The 19,340-nt window shown below is 45.3% G+C and overlaps 1 protein-coding gene across 1 annotated transcript in view; it reads right to left on the bottom strand.

Moving 5' to 3' along the window:
- Positions 1-959: 959 nt before the first annotated feature.
- The window catches only part of LOC107124807 (zinc finger protein 577-like), a 39,622-nt gene continuing 21,241 nt past the window's right edge, over positions 960-19,340 (bottom strand). Inside the window, exons 2-4 of the mRNA XM_015428318.1 lie at positions 13,156-13,261; positions 7,084-7,645; positions 960-1,044 (exon numbers count right to left, since the gene is read on the bottom strand). Of these exons, the coding sequence (XP_015283804.1) occupies positions 960-1,044; positions 7,084-7,645; positions 13,156-13,261 (753 nt within the window). The remainder of the gene's footprint in view (positions 1,045-7,083; positions 7,646-13,155; positions 13,262-19,340) is intronic.

The following is a 19,340-nucleotide window of genomic DNA, read 5'->3' on the forward strand; positions in this document are numbered from 1 at the left end:
AATATGTGTGATAAAGAAAAAATAAAAGCCAAAGAACCAATAAAATGTGCTTTTACCACCTTCCTAATAAATGAGCATTCCGTGCGCCTTGGTGTTTAGTCATGCCGGCCACATGACCACGGAAACGTCTTCGGACCGCGCTGGCTCTTCGGCTTTGAAACGGAGATGAGCACCGCAACCCTAGAGTCGGATTCAACTGGCTTTCGAGCAAGGGAGACCTTTACCTTTTAATAAATGAGGAGGGTATCTGTGCCGATAGTGACAGACACCCTGAATACTGCAGTACAGTATGGTCATAAGAACATAAGAGAAGACAATGTTGGATCAGGCCAATGGCCCATCCAGTCCAACACTCTCTGTGTCACACAGTGGCCAAAAAGTACCAGGTGCTATCAGGAGGTCCAGCAGTGGGGCCAGGACACTAGGAGCCCCTCCCACTGTTGCCCCCCCCCCAAGCACCAAGAAGACAGAGCATCTCTTGCCCCATAAGAACTTAAGAGAAGCCAATGTTGGATCAGGCCAATGGCCCAACACTCTGTCACACAGTGGCCAAAAATACCAGGTGCCATCAAGAGATCCAGCAGCGGGGCCAGGACACTAGAAGCCCCTCCCACTGTTACCCCCCCCCCAAGCACCAAGAAGACAGAGCATCACTTGCCCCAGAGTCCCTATCTATGCTTTGTGGCTAAGAGCCACCGATGGACCTCTGCTCCATATGCTTATCTAATTCCCTCTTGAAGCCGTCCATGCTTGTAGCCGCCACCACTTCCTGTGACAGTGAATTCCATGTGTTCATCACTCTTTGGGTGAAGAAGGACTTCCGACTTCCTTTTATCTGTTCCAACCCGACTGCTCAGCAATTTCACGGAGTGCCCACTTCTGAATGTCTGCTATGTATAATTACAGAGACTACTTAATTTGGAAGGCACAATCCTACTAATTCCACCAGTAGCTGTTAGCTAGGAGCTGGGGGTGGCGAGTGGGTTCTTGTACAAGGAGAACCCATCTCTTGACGTGGTGGAGACACTGAAATCTTCGCTAGCTCTGAGACACAAAAACGTCTGTGCCAGAAGAGAGAGATGAAAATCACCTCCGTTGTCTCCTTTGACACTTTGTTCAGGCTTCAGCCTATCAGTGTGGTCAGAGGAAAAGTGTACAGCAGACCACTGCATCAACAAAAAGTGCGTGTGCCCTTGCCCTGTAATCGTAGAGACTGGTTAGAAACCTGGCAACTTGGTTATAGTCTGGTGTTGTATAAAGATCCAAGATAGGGCTCCTGAAAAAAAAGTGTGATTTTGCTAGATGATCTTTTTGTGTAGACTCCATTCTCCTGGATCTGAATCCTTCCTGCTCAGCCAATTGGCTTGGCGGTTTGCAAGACTGTAAAGGTGTTCTGCTTTTAGAACTACCATTTTTTTCTCCCCGCCCAAACAAACAGGACTTTGGAATCGTGGAGGAGCACTATCGATCTGGTGCCTCCTTGCCGATTGCTGTGCGCCTTGGCCGTAGTACTGACTGTGTGCCGTAGCACAGACTTGTTCCTCGATAGGATTTGGAAAGCGCTCGGTGCTAGCAATGTCCCCTCTGAGCTGTGAAGTCTTGTGAGGAAAAAAATTCTACTTTGTGAGCTACTGGGCATTAAAGTTGTGAGTGACTGATTTGGCTACTGCATGAATTAGTTTGCTCTGGAGCCCTCCTTCCTGAGATAAGACAAAAATGTGTGAGCCGGAGGCTAAAAAACTGTGAGCTAGCTCACACTAACTCAGCTTAGAGGGAACACTAGTCGGATTGCCCCAAGTTCCAAAAAACCCAGAAAAACCTCACAATAAATAATAATGACCAGAATACAAACTGTGAATAGCAGACGCCAAGGATGACAATATGTCTATAGATACGTTAAATAAAATGTAATATACTTGTATGCGACAATACACAATACAATAATGCCCAATATGTAATGCGCAAAATAACAATGAATTCGAATAAAGTTCTACAGTGAAATTCTCAATGAAGATTCCGGATATGAGCTTCATTTCAATTGTCTTCTTCAGAAATGCATGTTTGCTAACATCAAAAAATAAAAATTAAATACGATATAATAAAGTTGGACTTCAGTATTGCAAGTATGTGTATATTTTATAATAAATATAAACTAAGTACTGTTTCCATTTATATCTGGAATCAATTTTGTATCTTCAATCAATTTTCAAAAGTTCTATTGAGAAGAGCGATAATGACTCAGTACTATTATCATGAGATTATTCATTTAAAGACATCAGGGGAAAAAATACAAAGCTTACCAATATAGTTCCATAATATTTGCAAAAATATTTGCAAAAAACGACAATGACTTTCAAATGGGCAACCAGTCACAATCTTCAGACAAGCAACTCTATAACATTATTAAGCTAGTACTGCCTCCTAGTAATAAGTAGGATGCTAATGAATATACAGGAAGGCTACAGGAAGAATCCTGGGGAGTTAACGAGACAACCATATGTTAAAGAAAACATGACAACTCTAGTGTTTAGTTGAGACCATATGGATTTGTTGTTGTTCAGTTGCACAGTCGAGTCCAACTCTTCGCGACCCCATGGACCACATCACACCAGGCCCTCCTGTATTCTGTCATGCTCTGGAGTTTGCTTAATTTCATGTGCGTTGCATTCATAACACTCTCTAATCATCTCATCCCTTGCCATCCTCTTCTTCTTTGACCTTCAGTCTTTCCCAGCATCAGGGTCTTCTCCAGTGAATGCTCCCTTCTCATTTGGTGGCCAACGTATTTGAGCATCTGGCCTTCCAGGGAACAGTCAGGGTTGATTTCTTTTAGGATTGACTGATTTGATTTCCTAGCAGTCCAGGGGACTCTCAAGAGTCTTCTCCAGCACCATAATTCAAAAGCATCTATTCTTCAGTGCTTGGCCTTCCTCATAGTCCAACTCTTGCAGTCATACAGTACTACTGGGAATACCAATGCTTTGACCATACGGACTTTTGCTGGCAGGGTGATGTCTCTATTTTTTATTATGCTGTCTAGGTTTGCCATTGCTTTCCTCCCAAGGAGCAGGCGTCTTTTAATTTCATGGCTGCAGTCACAGTCTGCAGTGAACTTGGATCCCAGGAATGTGAAGTCTGTCACTGCTTCCACGACTTCTCCTTCTATTTGCCAAGGAGTGATGGGGCTGGATGCCGCCCGTGATCTTAGTTTTTTTGATGTTGAGTTTCAAGCCAACTTTTGCGCTCTTCTCTTTGACCCTCAGCAAGAAGCACTTTAGGTCCTCTTCACTTTCTGCCATTAGAGTGGTACCATCTGCATATCTGAGGTTGTTGTTTTTCCCAGCAATCTTAATTCCGGCTTCTGAATCATCCAGGTCGGCATTTCGTATAATGTACTCAGCATATAAATTAAATAATCAAGGTGACAATATACATCTTTGTCGTACTCCTTTTCCTATGCTAAACCAATCAGTTGTTCCGTATCTGGTTCTGTCGCTTTTTGACCCTTATACTGGTTTCTCAGGAGACATGTGAGCTGGTCTAGTACTCCCATCTCTTTAAGGACTTGCCATAGTTTGTTGTGATCCACACTATCCATATGGATAGTACGTCCTTAATCGGTTAATCCAGAATGCTTCATGTTGGTACAGGGATTCCTGTATATTTACTGTATTACTTTTTTTTAGCAAGTACTATTTTCAGTACAAGAAATTTCAAATCATTATGATCATGACCTGCATCCATGAAATATTGGATGAGAGGAAAATCTAAATGTTGATGTCTTATGCCTGACTTATGCTCAATAATGTAAGTACGTACAGAGCGGGTAGACATCCCTACATACGATAATTCACAAGCACGTTTTATAAGATAAACAACCCATTTGGATGAGCAGGTGGAAAAAAACTTAAAATCGCTTTCAAAGTTGATCTCAGGAACAGTTAATCTTTTGGTTTCCCATGCTTGCAGGCATATGAAAAATCTTCTGCACTTTTGATGGCCAACACCTGCAGGTAATGATAAAGCGTGTAAGTATGTAAGCCCTGGCTAGAGTGTTGCTGAGGCTTTTGGTTTTTCTAAAGCAAATGAATGTTTTTTCTAAGCAACCCAGGATATCATGAATACTATGCCAGTGTTTTAAAATTATGTTTTAAATAGAAACGGCCAATGGGGTGTAATTAAAGGCACAAAAATGTTGGATTTTTGTTTTTGTGAAGTGACTTCAAATAAACTGGCATTCCTAAAGAGGTATTCTCTATCAGTTGTCGTGGATAATTACGAGCACTGAATTGTTTAATTTGGGGCATTACTGCTGATAATGTTCAACAAAGGTTGAATTCCTTTTGGCATGTAAATACTGCCCATAAGGAAGACTATGTCTCAAATGTCTAATGTGATGAGATTTAAAAAGTAGGAGCTTTTGTCAGATGGTTTGGTAAAGGACCTAACTGCCAATTTTCCAGTGTGAGTTACAAAAACAGAGGTGTCAAGGAAATTAATATCTGTATGGCTATTGTTGTTCAGTCGCACAGTCGAGTCCGACTCTTCGCGACCCCATGGACCATCTCCCGCCAGGCCCTCCTGTCTTCCGCCGTCCTCTGAAGTTGGCTCAATTTCATGTTCGTTGCATCTATGACACTGTCTAACCATCTCATCCTTTGCCGTCCCCGTCTTCTTTGACCTTCAATCTTTCCCAGCATCAGGGTCTTCTCCAGTGAGTGCTCCCTTCTCATTTGGTGGCCAAAGTATTTGAGCTTCAGTTTCATTATCTGGCCTTCCAGGGAACAGTCAGGGTTGATTTCTTTTACGATTGACTGATTTGATCTTTTTGCAGTCCAAGGGACTCTCAGAGTATGGCTATACTGCGAAGTAAATTTTGTAACAGAATGCCTACCATTAGCCCAATCAACAAACTCATTAAATTTAGTATCATCAAAGAGAAGAAAAAAATTGTCTATAAATCTTTTATAAAAGCTTATATTGTTAAAGAAGGGATTGGTGGTGGCGTGACAGATCCATTCCTGTTCAACATTAGCCATAAATGACAGCCCACGCTAGGGGTAAAGGTGCTACCCTTCGCCACTCCCCTGGTTTGTAAATAGAAAGTTTCCTCAAAACAAAACCCCCCACAACTTTTAATCAAGCATATCAACTAGGTCTAAGAGGAAGTGTGTAGGGGGCAAGAGTGAGGTTCACTGATCTAATGCATTTTGGATACACTGCATCAAGCTCTTGCTACAACTAAAGAGGTTCCTCCCCTGTGTGGATTCTCCGATGGTTAAGGAGATATGGGCTGGTCTTTGATCTCTTTCCACTCTCAGAACACATCCTTCCCTTCTTGCGTGTGAAATCTATCGCAGTTTCGTCCTCAGTCCGAATATTTCTATCATTTCTTCCAGGTAAGGGTCAGGATTCTGGGCAGATACAACCACTTTACAAGACTTAATGTGGTTTCAATGTGGTTTCTATGTTTGTCTTTTTCATGTGAAAGAAGAGAAAAGATCTTTTCAAAAGCTAAGCAGTTATATGGTTTCTCTTTCTATGGGTTCTTTGATGATGTTGAAGACTGTCATTGAGACTGAATTTCTTTTCACACTCTGAGCATTCAAGTTTATCCCCTGTGTGGATTCTTTGATGCTGTAAGAAGATTGCTATTCTTTCCACACTTTGAGGATTCAAAAGGTTTCTCCTGTGTGGGTACTTTGATGCTGTTGAAGAGAGGCACTCCGACTGAATCTCTTTCCACACTTTGAGCACTCAAAAGGTTTATCCCCTGTGTGGGTTCTTAGATGCTGTTGTAGATGGACACCCTGACTGAAACTTTTTCCACACTCTGAGCAGTCAAAAGGTTTCTCCTTTGTGTGGGTTCTTAGATGCCGCTGAAAATTCCCACTGTGACTGAATCTCATTCCACACTCTGAGCATTCAAAAGGTTTCTCCCCCGTGTGGATTCGTAGGTGCTTTCGAAGGCTACCTGTGTCACTGAATCTCTTTCCACACACTGAGCATTCAAAAGGTTTCTCTCCTGAGTGGACTCGTAGGTGCTTTTGAAGGCTACTTTTCACATTGAATCTCTTTCCACACACTGAGCATTCAAAAGGTTTCTCCCCTGTGTGGGTTCTTTGATGCAGCTGAAGATGGCCTTTTTGAGTGAATCGCTTTCCACACTCTGAGCATTCAAAAGGTTTCTCCCCTGTGTGGGTTCTTTGATGGTCTTCAAGGTAGCTGCTCTGATTTAACTCATTTCCCCACTCTGAGCATTCAAACATTTTTTCCTTTGCGTGGGTTCTTAGATGACGTTGAAAATTGCTACTGTCACATATTTGCTTTCCACACTGAGAGCATTCAAAAGGTTTCTCCCCTGTGTGGACTCGTAGATGCTTTCGAAGGCTACTAGTATCACTGAATCTCTTTCTACACTCTGAGCATTCAAAAAGTTTCTCTCCTGTGTGGACTTGTAGGTGCTTTCGAAGGCTACTTGGGTCAATGAATCTCTTTCCACACTCTAAGCATTCAAAAGGTTTCTCCCCTGTGTGGGTTCTTTGATGCAGCTGAAGATGGCCTTTCTGATTGAATCTCTTTCCACACTCTGAGCATTCAAAAGGTTTCTCCCCTGTGTGAGTTCTTTGATGATGCTGAAGACTGTCGCTCAACCTGAATCTCTTTCCACACTCCAAGCATTCAAAACGTTTCTCCCCTGTGTGAGTTCCCAAATGTTTGCGAAGATTGCTACTCAAGCTGAATCTCTTTCCACACTCGGAGCATTCAAAAGGTTTCTCCCCTGAGTGGGTTCTTAGATGGCTTCTAAGATTATGTCTGAGACTGAATCTCTTTTCACACACTGAGCATTCAAAAGGTTTCTCCCCTGTGTGGATTCTTAGGTGCTGCTGAAGACTACATCTGTGTTTGAATCTCTTCCCACACTCTAAGCATTCAAAAGGTTTCTCCCCTGTTTGGGCTGTTAGATACTTTAGAAGTTCATCACTCTCTTTGAATCTCTTCCCACACTCTGAGCATTCAAAATGTTTCTCCCCTGTGTGTATTCGTTGGTTCACAAAGTCCTGTGATCTGCACTTAAAGTACCTTCCACATCGAAAGCATTTACATGCCTTCATTATAATGTGCCTTGGGGAATGTAGATTTCCATGTCTTTCATCAGAGTCTGTCATTCCAGTCTCTGAACAGAGAAGTGGCTTCTCCCCTGAATTAATGCTTTCATGTTTAATAAGCTCTGATTTCTCTGAGGAACTCTCGCCACAGTCTGAGAAATTATGAAGCTTTTCTCCTCCATGTGTCTGTTGATGTTTAAGGAGCTCTGCTCCGCAAAGGAAGCTCTTTCCATAATCCAGGAACTGATGGGTCTTCTTTCCACACTGCAGCTGAAGATGGACATTATATTGGGCTTCATCTGAGAAGATCATTCCGCACCCCAAGCACGTGTACATTTCCTCCACCATGTGAACTGCTTCACAGAAGTCCCCCCCTTGGAAAGGAGTGGGTTGATCCCTCTTCTCCACTAGGTGGCTTCCATTCTGCCCCTTGGGTCCGCCTTGAGTCCCGAAGTTTCCACTCAGGTCTTCAGTCTTGTCTTCATCTGGCAACAGATGATGCAGTTCCTCGTCCTCCTCATTTCCACGATCGTCCCCTGTTGGTAATAAATAGAGAGAACCTGTTAGCACCCACAGGAGGAGGTCTGATTTGCACTTGAAATTCCATCCACGCTCGAAGCACATCAGGGCCTTGTTCCTGCTGTACACGAAATATACAACAACATACACATTAAAAGTGGCTTCCTGCCTGCCTACGGTCCATTTCCATCGCTGAAGTTTCCTTGGCTTTTTCCAAAGAAAACCTCTGGATTTCCCCAAGTGTCTCCTCTACATCTAATGTTGGAATAGGGCAGGGAGATGCCAGGACCTCACCAAGTGAACCCCGGAGTTCAAGGGACCTCCCCCATGGTTTCGAAAGGGATATCAGTTGTTGTTGGGGATTACAGCATCTAGGTGATGTCTGAAAAGAATAAATGATTACCCTTTTGCCTAGTTCAGCCTGACTGTTCTTACATAATCTCTCTTGCATTCCTGGCTTCATTGGCACAGAGAGACAGACAGACAGACAGATAGACAGACAGACAGACCTCTGGGTAAATCAGTTCCCAACAACATTCACTTCGAAGAAGGATACATTTATTGTGACACTGATAGGATCCAGCCTGTACACTGGCTGTGTTAGAACTGAGCTTAAAGGTGCAAAAGCAATAGGCATACAGGGTTCAAGCAAGGTTCAGAAGGTTCAGAACCAATTACCCCATGGGATTTCAAGGTTCAGAACCAATTACCCCATGGGATTGGTTCTAAAAGGTTCAGAACCAATTACCCCATGGGATTTCACCCGCCAAATGAAGGTGCCATCCATTCCCCCACTTGGTGCCACCACCACCCCAACATGCCAGACAAAAGTGAGCACAGACATTTGAGACTCAAGTCAATAAGAGGTTCTCGGGGAAGCAGGAAAGATAACATGTCTAGGACATAATAGAATCATAGAGTTGGAAGGGACCTCCAGGGTCACCTAGTCCAACCCCCTGCACAATGCAGGAAATTCACAAATACCTCCCCCTCCACACATGCACTGTTCCATGCCCAGAAGATGACAAAAAACCCCTCCAGGATTGCTTCCTGACCCCAAAGTGGTAATCAGCACTTCAAGGGCCATGAGAAAGCATCAAAGCATCTTTGGAAAACAAAAGCATTCAGGGTTCACATGCTTCCATCCCCCTTCCAATCACCATGCCAAAGGAGTTGTAAAATGCAAAATGTGCAGCGAGCTCGATAGAGAGAGAGAGAGAGACAAAGAGAGAGAGAGACAGAGAGAGAGATCTCATTCTTATATGGGAAAGAAATCCAAGGAAGAGGGAAAAAAAATTCTGGAAGGGTGGAAACATGGTCAGCCTCAAAGCCCATAAAGTAAAGGTAAAGATTCCCTTGCTCGAAAGCCAGTCGAATCCGACTCTAGGGTTGCGGTGCTCATCTCCGTTTCAAAGCCGAAGAGCCAGCGCTGTCCGAAGACATTTCCGTGGTCATGTGGCCGGCATGACTAAACACCAAGGCGCACGGAACGCTGTTCCCTCCCCACCGAAGCGGTCCCTATTTAACTACTTGCAATTTCTTGCTTTGGAACTGCTAGGTTGGCAGGAGCTGGGACCAGAGACGGGAGCTCACTCCGTCATGCGGCGCACTCGGGTCCCGTACTGCTGAACTACCGACCTTCCACACCCTGCAGTTCAGCGTCTTAACCACTTGAGCCACCGCAGCTCAAAAATAGTCCTACCCAATTTAAGGAGGACGAATCCATACCAGATCAAAGACATAGTGGATGGCTTTAATCCCATCCAGGGGAAGGGTGTGTTTTAAAGTTGGCAACTGAGAAATCAGGGTCTGGCCAGATGCCACGAGACTCCCGACTCCACACTGGGGACCTCCATTTTGGATCCCTGTCCACACTCGTACATCTTAGCATGGGCCTACCCATGGGAAATGGAGGTCTGGATCAAACAGATATCAAAACGACAGCGAGTCATCCTGAGAGCGTGCAAGGAGTGGGAAGCAGCTCCTCCGAGTGATCCCGCGAAAGCCACATCTGGTGGGAGCCCACCGAACGGCCTTCCCCCCCCCCCAAGGACTTAAGGGGTTCCCTCTCTGGGATCTGGACTTAATAACAACCCCGTTTCCCCGAAAATAAGACCTACCCCCAAAATAAGCCCTAACAGGATTTCTATGCATTTGTGGTATATAAGCCCTACCCCGATAATAAGACCTACTGATGAGAGTGGTGACGATGTTCCAGAAGAAGATGACTTAACTGTATTTGAATGAATGTAGATTGTTGTATTATACTTAATAAAAATAAGACATCCCCTGAAAATAAGCCCTAGTGTGTCTTCTTGAGAAGAAATAAATATAAGACAGTGTCTTATTTTGGGGGAAACACGGAAGCCATATAACCCAGCCATTTCTTCCTTATCTTAAGTACTGGACAGGAAGATTTCTCCTCCTGCTCCACCATGACAGCCAGTTTGGGGTCATGGTTAAGAGCTGCAGACTCTAATCTGGAGAACAACAACACAGATAGGAACTCTCAGTCTGGGGCAAGGGATGCTCTGTCTTCTTGGTGCTTGGGAGGGGGCAACAGTGGGAGGGGCTTCTAGTGTCCTGGCCCCACTGGTGGACCTCCTGATGGCCCCTGGTATTTTTGGCCACTGTGTGACACAGAGTGTTGGACTGGATGGGCCATTGGCCTGATCCAACATTGGCTTCTCTTATGTTCTTAACAGTGGGAGGGCTTCTGGAGTTCTGGCCCCACTGGTGGACCTCCTGATGGCCCCTGGTATTTTTGGCCACTGTGTGACACAGAGTGTTGGACTGGATGGGCCATTGACCTGATCCAACATTGGCTTTTCTTATGTTCTTATGTTCTTATTTGATTCCCCACTCCTCCACGTGAGCCAGCTGGGTGACCTTGGGTCAGTCACGGTTCTCCTAGAGCCGTTCCTGTCAGAGCTCTCTCAGCCCCAGCTGCCTCACAGGATGTCTGCCGTGGGGAGAGGAAGGGAAGGAGATTGTAAGCCGCTCTGAGACTCCAAGTGGAGGGCGGGGGTGGGGGGGTATAAATCCAGTCTCTTCTTCTTCTTCATGTAAACTCAGACACCTACTTGCCTATCTAAACTCTCAGTCTCCGTAAAGGAACACTTCTCCCTTAGACTTTCCCCTGCAATACAAAAGAAGAAAAACTCCCCTCCACAATGCACACCACAAAACCCTTTTCATATTAGTTCATCTCTAGAGAGACGGACTTTTCATCACTCCCACGTTCCAAAGCCAACGCCTTTTCTCCTCCTTCGTCTTAGCATTTATTTCCTTTCTGTAGCGCTCGTATTTTTATTTTCCGAACCATACCCGGTTCTCTTTCTGCAAACTTAATGAAGTTATTTTCTTGTTTAAGAAGCTGATGCCCTTCATTTCTTTTGAGTGTTGGTCTGTACCTCGACCCAGGTAGACATAGGTTTAGGATCTCGGGAATTAAAACCCCACAATACACGTGTTTTCCCTTGGCTAGCAGAAGGATGCTTTTGCTAGCGACAGGGGTAGATGTGTATGAGTGATCTGGGGGACAGACCCCTTCCTGAGGGCTTCTTCACCCAAAGAGTGATTGACACTTGGAATTCACTGCCACAGGAGGTGGTGGCGGCCACAAGCATGGACAGCTTCAAGAGGGAATTAGATAAGCATATGGAGCAGAGGTCCATCTGTGGCTGTTAGCTACAAGGTATAGATAGGGACTCTGGGGCAAGTGATGCTCTGTCTTCTTGGTGCTTGGGGGGGGTCAACAGTGGGAGGGCTTCTAATGTCCTGGCCCCACTGGTGGACCTCCTGATGGCACCTGGTACTTTTGGCCACTGGGTGACACAGAGAGTGTTGGACTGGATGGGCCACTGGCCTGATCCAACACTGGCTTCTCTTATGTTCTTATGTCTGTAGCAAGTGATGCTCTGTCTTCTTGGTGCTTGGGAGGGTCAACAGTGGGAGGGCGTCTAGTGTCCTAGCCCCACTGCTGGACCTCCTGAGGGCACCTGGTATTTTTGGCCATTGGGTGACACAGAGAGTGTTGGGCTGGATGGGCCACTGGCCCGATCCAACGTTGGCGACTCTTATGTTCTTATACGAACTCTCGGTCTGGGGCAAGTGATGCTCTGTATTCTTGGTGTTTTGGGGGGGGAAACAGTGGGAGAGCTTCTAGTGTCCTGGCCCCACTGCTGGACCTCCTGAGGGCACCTGGTATTTTTGGCCACAGTGTGACACAGAGTGTTGGACTGGATGGGCCACTGGCTTGATCCAACATTGGCTTTTCTTATGTTCTTATGTTCTTATTTGATTCCCCACTCCTCCACGTGAGCCAGCTGGGTGACCTTGGGTCAGTCAACAATGCAGGAAAATCACAACTACCTCCCCGCACACCCCTAGTGACCCCTGCTCCATACCCAGAAGATGACAATAAATAAATAAATAAACACATGAGGATCCCTGGCCAGACTGGCATGGAGGAAAATCACTTCCTGACCCCAAAGTGGCAATCGGCATCTCCCTTGGCATCTAAGAAAGGCCTCCATCTAGCCTCTGCTTAAAAACCTCCAAAGAAAGAGAGCCCGCCACCTCCCGAGGAAGCCTGTTCCGCTCTGGAACCGCTCAAAAGCTCTGTCAGAGAGTTCTTAGTAATGTTCAGCCAATTTTTTTTTTTAAAGCCCCCAGAGGGGATTTTTTTATTGACTTTTTAAACACTACAAAAACTAGAACAGAAAAAAGGGAAAGGGAAAGCTACATATAAGGGAGAAAGTAAAGAACACACTACTAACTAAAAACCCAAGAGAGGAGATCTCCAACTAGCTTTTTATACTTCAAACTTTTCATCTTTGTACTTCTTATGAACTGTGTCAATCTTTTAACCCTTTTAACCATCCCCAGTTACATTTAATTGCCCAATATCAGTGCCCCCCATCATCCCCTAGCCAAAAATTCTTTTGATTTAATTTCAACCCGTTGTTTCTGGTCGGACCTTCTGGGGCAACGGAAAACAACTCTGCACCATCCTCTATGTGACAGCCCTTAAGGACTGGAAGATGGGTGATCATATCACCTCTCAGTCGCCTCCTCTCCAGGCTAAATCTACCCAGCTCCTTCCACCTTTCCTCGTAGGACTTGGTCTCCAGACCCCTCACCCTCTTCGTTGCCCTCCGGACATGTTCCATTTTGTCTACATCCTTCTTAAAAAAAAAAACTGTGGTGCCCAAAACTGAACACAATACTCTAGGTGAGGTCTAACCAGAACAGAGTAAAGTGACACCATCATTTCGTGTGATCTGGACACGATACTTCTGTTGATTCAGCCCAAAATCGCATTTGCCTTTTTAGCTGCCACATCACACTGCTGACTCATGTTCAGTGTATGGTCTACTAAGACCCCTAGATCCGTTTCACACATACTACTGCCAAGAAAAGTCTCCCCCATCCTATAATTATGTATTTGTGTTCAATATTTTGATCCATGCCTCATCCCAATGGCAGCCGTTTGCACCTTTGGTTTCTTAAGAAAGATCCTTACCCAGAGAGGCCACGCTCCCGTAGCCCTCCATCATGAGTTCCGTGTCGAGAGCTCTTTGGCCCAGATCCAGGAGCACCCGCTCTGCCTTGGTGAAACACACGGCCACCTCCTCAAAGGAAAAGGGACCCTGGAAGAAAAAACAGATTCCCTCGTCAGAGATCGTGCCAGGCAGAGAAGGCAGATCGGGAGGGGACATTTGGGGAGGGCGCATAATGTACAGCTTGGCACGGGGAAAGGTGTTACCCAAATGGGAGTCTCCAAATTCATTGGGGAAATTAGTGAAACTGGAGACTTAACAAGAGGGGGTAACTAGGGGATCTCCAACAATGTTCACGGGTATTATATTCCATGAGAACTCTCAAAATAAAGAGGCTGAAATACCAGAATTGTGTTTGGTGTCGTGGTTAAGAGCGCGGACTCTAATCTGGGAGAACTGGGTTTGACTCCCCACTCCTCCACATGTACCTGCTGTCGTGACCTGGGGTCAGTCACAAGTTCTGGCACAGCTGTCCTTGAAAAAGAGCAGTTTCTGTCAGAGCTCTCTCAGCCCCACCTAACTCACAGGGTGTCTGCTGTGGGGAGGGGAAGGGAAGGGAAAGGAGCCTGTAGGCCGCACCACTATAGGCCCAGTATCATCACACCCCCACACCCCCGCTAGACCAAATCATGGGGTCTGGCTATCTAAACCCCTATCGATGAGGTCTACATACCATGGGCAATAAAGTCACATCTTGTTAACAGGACCTAAAACCCAATATGCAAAACTTTATAAACCATTTCGATAGAACTTGGGGTAACGACTATAGGCTGTTATGTGGTGAACATACTTAAAACACTACAGCAATAAAATATCAGATAGAAAACATATACAGTAAGGACGTTAATTGTCACAAGCTAGGTTTGGCTGTTTGGAGCCCCTTCCACCACCCTGGTCTCCTTTGCCACCAAAGCTTCCACGATTTCTCAGCAGCAACATGCATTTCTCACTTGGAGAAGGCTTTTTCCACTTCATAATTATGTCCATTTATAGTGTGGTACCTCTGAACAACAGTTTTGTCAACTGCATCATGATCATCAAACATCACAAAAGCAAACCCTCTTTCCTTCCCACTCTGCCTGTCTTCCATTACTTCTGCAGTTTTAATCTTGCCATATTTTCCGAAATATTCTCTTAAATGGTATTCTGTGTCTTCTTTAATTCCCCCTGCAACTATTTTCTTCACTGTGAAGTGGGCACCGGGTTTCACAGAATCTTCTCTGGAAACTGCTCTCTTTGGTTCCACCACATGTCCATCTGTAGGCCGCACCACTACAGGCCCATGATCATGACAGGTCAACACAGCAAACTGACGCTGAGTGCCCAAGGCTGCGGCACCAACCCAGAGTCTCTTTCTACAGTTCGTTGTATTTATTTCCACAATGGGCCTTATTCCTAGTATACGTATGATAGGAATAGTCAAGGTTTTGAGATTGCTGAGGTAAAAACCTTTCTAATATTTAGAGAGGTTTCAAAGCTTTCTATTTCTTTCTTTGAGAGGTACTTTGTTTAGCATAATTCAGCACTAACACAGTTCTTACTGATGTGTCTAGATTTATTCCTTCAGATATTACAAGTTTTCCTTTAGATAATACAGCTTTTCATTAACTCCTGAGGTGTCTAAGATTCCCCCCTTTATCACAGACCAGGGTTCTCTTCCCTACTCCTTTCACTGGCAGGAAGTTATTCTCTTCAGTTTGGAGTAGTGGTTAAGTGTGCGGACTCTAATCTGGGATAACTGGGTTTGATTCCCCACTCCTTCACATGCAGCTGCTGGATGACCTTGGGCAAGCTGTAGTTCTGGCACAGCTGTCGAAAAAGAGCAGTTACTGTCAAGAGCTCTCTCAGCCCCACCTACCTCACAGGGTGTCTGTTGTGGGGAGGGGAAGGGAAAGGAGTCTGTAAGCCGCTCAGAGACTCTTTTGGGTAGTGAAGGGCGGGGTATAAATCCAATCTCCTCTTCTTCTGCTTCTCATCCCTAAGAAGCAATAACTCCTTTTACTATTTGGCTTGTATGGGAGTTCTCTCTAACTACCCAGACCTTCTGCCAAATCCTTCTCCAGTGTCCGCTGTCTGTAACATGGGGGAACGACACAAACTCTCTAAAAGGAAAATAAAAGGAAGTAGCAGGGAAAGTGATTCAGGGAGGGCGATATTTACCAGGTCTTAAGGTCACTGTTTGCAGAAGGTGGTGAAAGAAAACTGCCAGCGTTTCTCTGGAGAGAAGAAGTAAGGACCTACACACAAGAAAGGGTGTGATGTTTGGCATTGATAGAACACACACACACACACACTTTCTTTGAAGTGGAGAATGTTCAGTTATAGGAAAAATTGACCCTGGGGGGGGGGTGTCTGATGCGTGTGCCCCTAACACAATACCTTGATCAGATTTCCCAGGGTGGACAAATACCAAGTGGAAACTCATGACAGTGTGCATGAGTGTAGCTAATGGCACTTGATGAGTCTGTCTAGTGTAAACTAAAATTGTTAATGTTTTCTGATGACCCTAGAGTACAGGGCGGGAGAGGCTATCATGCTTTAGGAACAGCCTATCCAACAGGATGTGGTGATGATCACGTCAAGATGGGTAGTGTCTTTCCTGAGAAACCCATTGATGAGATTAAGTATATCTTTTGGGGATGGGGAGGAGAGCAACTAACAAGTCAGTTACCCTGAATCACCTACCCAAAATAGTTTCCCAGGCTTGTCTCCTAGCTAGTTGTTTGTTCCAGCTCCATCTTGCTTTTACTTCTAGGCCACACAGTGCAGTGCACAAATGATTTTGGGGGGCGAGGGGCACTTTGTTTAAACCTGGGGTCAGGAAGGAATTTTTCTCCAGGCTAGTTTAACCTATGATCCTGGAGGTTTTTTGTCATCTTATGGGCATGGAACAGAGGTCACTGTGTGTGTGTGGGTGAGGTATTTGTGAATTTCCTGCATTGTGAAGGGGGTTGGACTAGATGACCCTGGAGGCCCCTTCCAACTCTACGATTCTACCTTCCGGAGAAGAGGTTTGGCTGCTATCAAAGGGACTTGAACAAAAGGGGGGGGGGGCTGAACCTAAAAACCTGGGCTCCAGAACCTGAAAAGGTTAGTCACATACAAAAGAGGACCAACAATAAAAGCTTAATATATCTACAGTGTATAAAAAGATACATGTATTTATTAACACAGAATTTAAAAATATATAAGGGCCCAGTCACATCTCATGTCAAAATACCAGAATCTAACACACAAGGGCCAATGGACTTGACCTGATGCGTTTCGGCCTGCGTAGGCCTTCTTCAGAGGTAAAACACAGTAAGGAACATATTGGCTTATACAATAGTACAGTACGATCATACAGATATAAAATATGAATACAAGAAGGACCAGATGAAAGTTGTTCCAAAATGAACCCACTAGGCACAGAATAAAAGTACAGATGAGGCCTCCACAGATGCAATCGATATGCCAAGTGGTGTTTCACTGGTAATAATTTCTGGTCCAGAAAATGCCTTCCTATGATTGTTCAGCCAAAGTGTCCTCCATAAAATTGTCCTTAGGCAAAGAGCTCTTTGTGTTTATATGCAGGCCGAAATGCGTCAGGTCAAGTCCATTAGCCCTGAAGCGTTTCGGCCTGCACAGGCCTTCGTCAGAGGTCAAACACAGTGAGGAACATATTGGCTAATGTAATAGTACAGTACAATCATACAGATACAAAATAGAAATACAAAAAGGACCAGAAAAAAGTTGTTCCAAAATGAACTCACTAGGCACAGAATAAAAGTACAAATGAGGCCTCCACAGATGCAATCAATATGCCAAGTGGTGTTTCACTGGTAATAATTTCTGGTCCAGAAAGTGCCTTCCTATGATTGCTTAGCCAAAGTGTCCTCGGTAGGCAAAGAGCAGTCTTTTTCTGGTCCTTCTTGTATTTATATTTTATATCTGTATGATTGTACTGTACTGTTATATTAAGCCAATATGCTCCTCACTGCGTTTGACCTCTGAGGAAGGCCTACGCAGGCCGAAACGCGTCAGGTCAAGTCCATTGGCCCTTGTGTGCTAGATTCTGGTATTTTGACATGAGGTGTGATTGGGCCCTTATATATTTTTAATTATTTGGTAATAAATACATGTATCTTTTTATATACTATATATATACTATCAAAGTGACACCTTAGCAGCCACTGCAGGAGCAAAAGCCCCTCTGTAAAGGGGGGGGGGGACCAGGCGGTTCCCCCGCATATCAGAGTAGAAGCTACTCTCAACATACACTGGAGCCCAGGACAATGCCACTGGTAAGGGCTCAGAAATTGCAGATACCTCCTCCGCAGGATGGATGTGTCTGGCAACAGCTCCGTCCAAGTACTTGTGTGGGGGGGTCAAGGAGCATAATGCCTCTCCAGGTCAGAGCGCAGGGGCTGCCTGGATGAACAGGGGAAGAAGCGGAGAAGAGATTGGCGTTATACCCCACCCTTCATTCGGAGTCTCAGAGCAGCTTACAAACTCCTTCTCCTTCCCCTCCCTACAACAGACACCCCGTGAGGTGGGGTGGGGCTGGGAGAGCTCTTTTCCAAGGACAGCTCTTTTCAGAACTGTGGCTTAAGAACATAAGAGATGCCAATGTTGGATCAGGCCAAAGGCCCATCCAGTCCAGCACTCTGTGTCACACAGTGGCCAGAAATACCAGGTGCCATCAGGAGGTCCACCAGTGGGGCCAGGACACCAGAAGCCCTCCCACTGTTGCCCCCCCCCCCCCAAGCACCAAGAAGACAGAGCATCACTTGCCCCAGAGCCCCTATCTATACCTTGTGGCTAATAGCCACTGATGGACCTCTGCTCCATATGCTTATCTAATTCCCTTTTGAAGTCCATGCTTGTAGCCGCCACCCCCACTTCCTGTGGCAGTGAATTCCATGTGTTCATCACTCTTTGGGTGAAGAAGTACTTCCTCTTATCCGTTCTAACCCGACCACTCAGCAATTTCATGGAGTGCCCACGAGTTCTTGTATTGTGAGAGAGGGAGAAAAGTACCTCTTTCTCTACCTGCTCTTTCCCATGCATAATCTTATAAACCTCAATCATGTCACCCCCTCAGTCGTCGTTTCTCCAAGCTAAAGAGCCCCACAAGCGCTTTAACCTTTCCTCATAGGGAAAGTGTTCCAACCCTTTTATCATTCGAGTTGCCCTTTTCTGCACTTTTTCCAAAGCTATAATATCCTTTTTAAGGTGTGGTGACCAGAACTGCACACAGTATTCCAGATGAGGTCGCACCATTGATTTATATAGGGGCATTATGATATTGGCTGATCTGTTTTCAATACCCTTCCTAATAACCCCCAGCATAGCATTGGCCTTCTTTATTGCAGTCACACACTGTCTCGACATTTTCAGTGAGTTATCTACTACAACTCCAAGATCTCTCACTTGATCAGTCTCTGCCAGTTCAGACCCCATCAACGTGTATTTATAGTTAGGATTTTTGGCTCCAATGTGCAATTTGGCTTGCCCAAGGTCATCCAGCAGGTGCAAGTGGAAGAGTGGGGAATCAAACCCGGTTCTCCCAGATTAGAGTCCGCACCACTTAACCACGACACCAAACTGCCACCAAGCTGGAGGCAACGAACCGACACAAAAAATGGCAGCCGGGAGGTCAGGCACTGCCCAAAATAATTTTCATGTAGAGCAGCCAATGGGCTTGTATGATTCATCCCACATGATCACGCCTAGGAGTCCTTTCTGGCCTCCCTTCGACCACCACGGGTGAGAATTTATTTTCAGTTATTTTAACTGGCAAGATTCAGATCCCGCCTTTCCGTCCCTACAAGGGCCACCGAGGCAGCTAAGGAATTAAAACTTTTATGTAAATATTTATGTTAGTAAAGTCCACTTCTCTCTTGGAGACTCAAAGCAGATGACCTACAGCAATGTTCCCTCTAAGCTGAGTTGGTGTGAGCTAGCTCACAGTTTTTTAGCCTCCGGCTCGCACATTTTTGTCTCAGCTCAGGGAGGGATGTGGCTCCAGAGCAAACTGATTCATGCAGCAGCCAAATCGCTCGCTCACAACTTTAATGCCGGCAGCTCACAAAGTACAATTTTTGTTCACAAGACTTCCCAGCTGAGAGGGACCGTTGACCTACTAAATGACCACGAAATGAGGCAA

The sequence above is a fragment of the Gekko japonicus genome, unplaced genomic scaffold, assembly GCF_001447785.1.
Source record: "Gekko japonicus isolate JY-2015 unplaced genomic scaffold, Gekko_japonicus_V1.1 scaffold3434, whole genome shotgun sequence".
Taxonomy (NCBI): Eukaryota; Metazoa; Chordata; class Lepidosauria; order Squamata; family Gekkonidae; genus Gekko; species Gekko japonicus.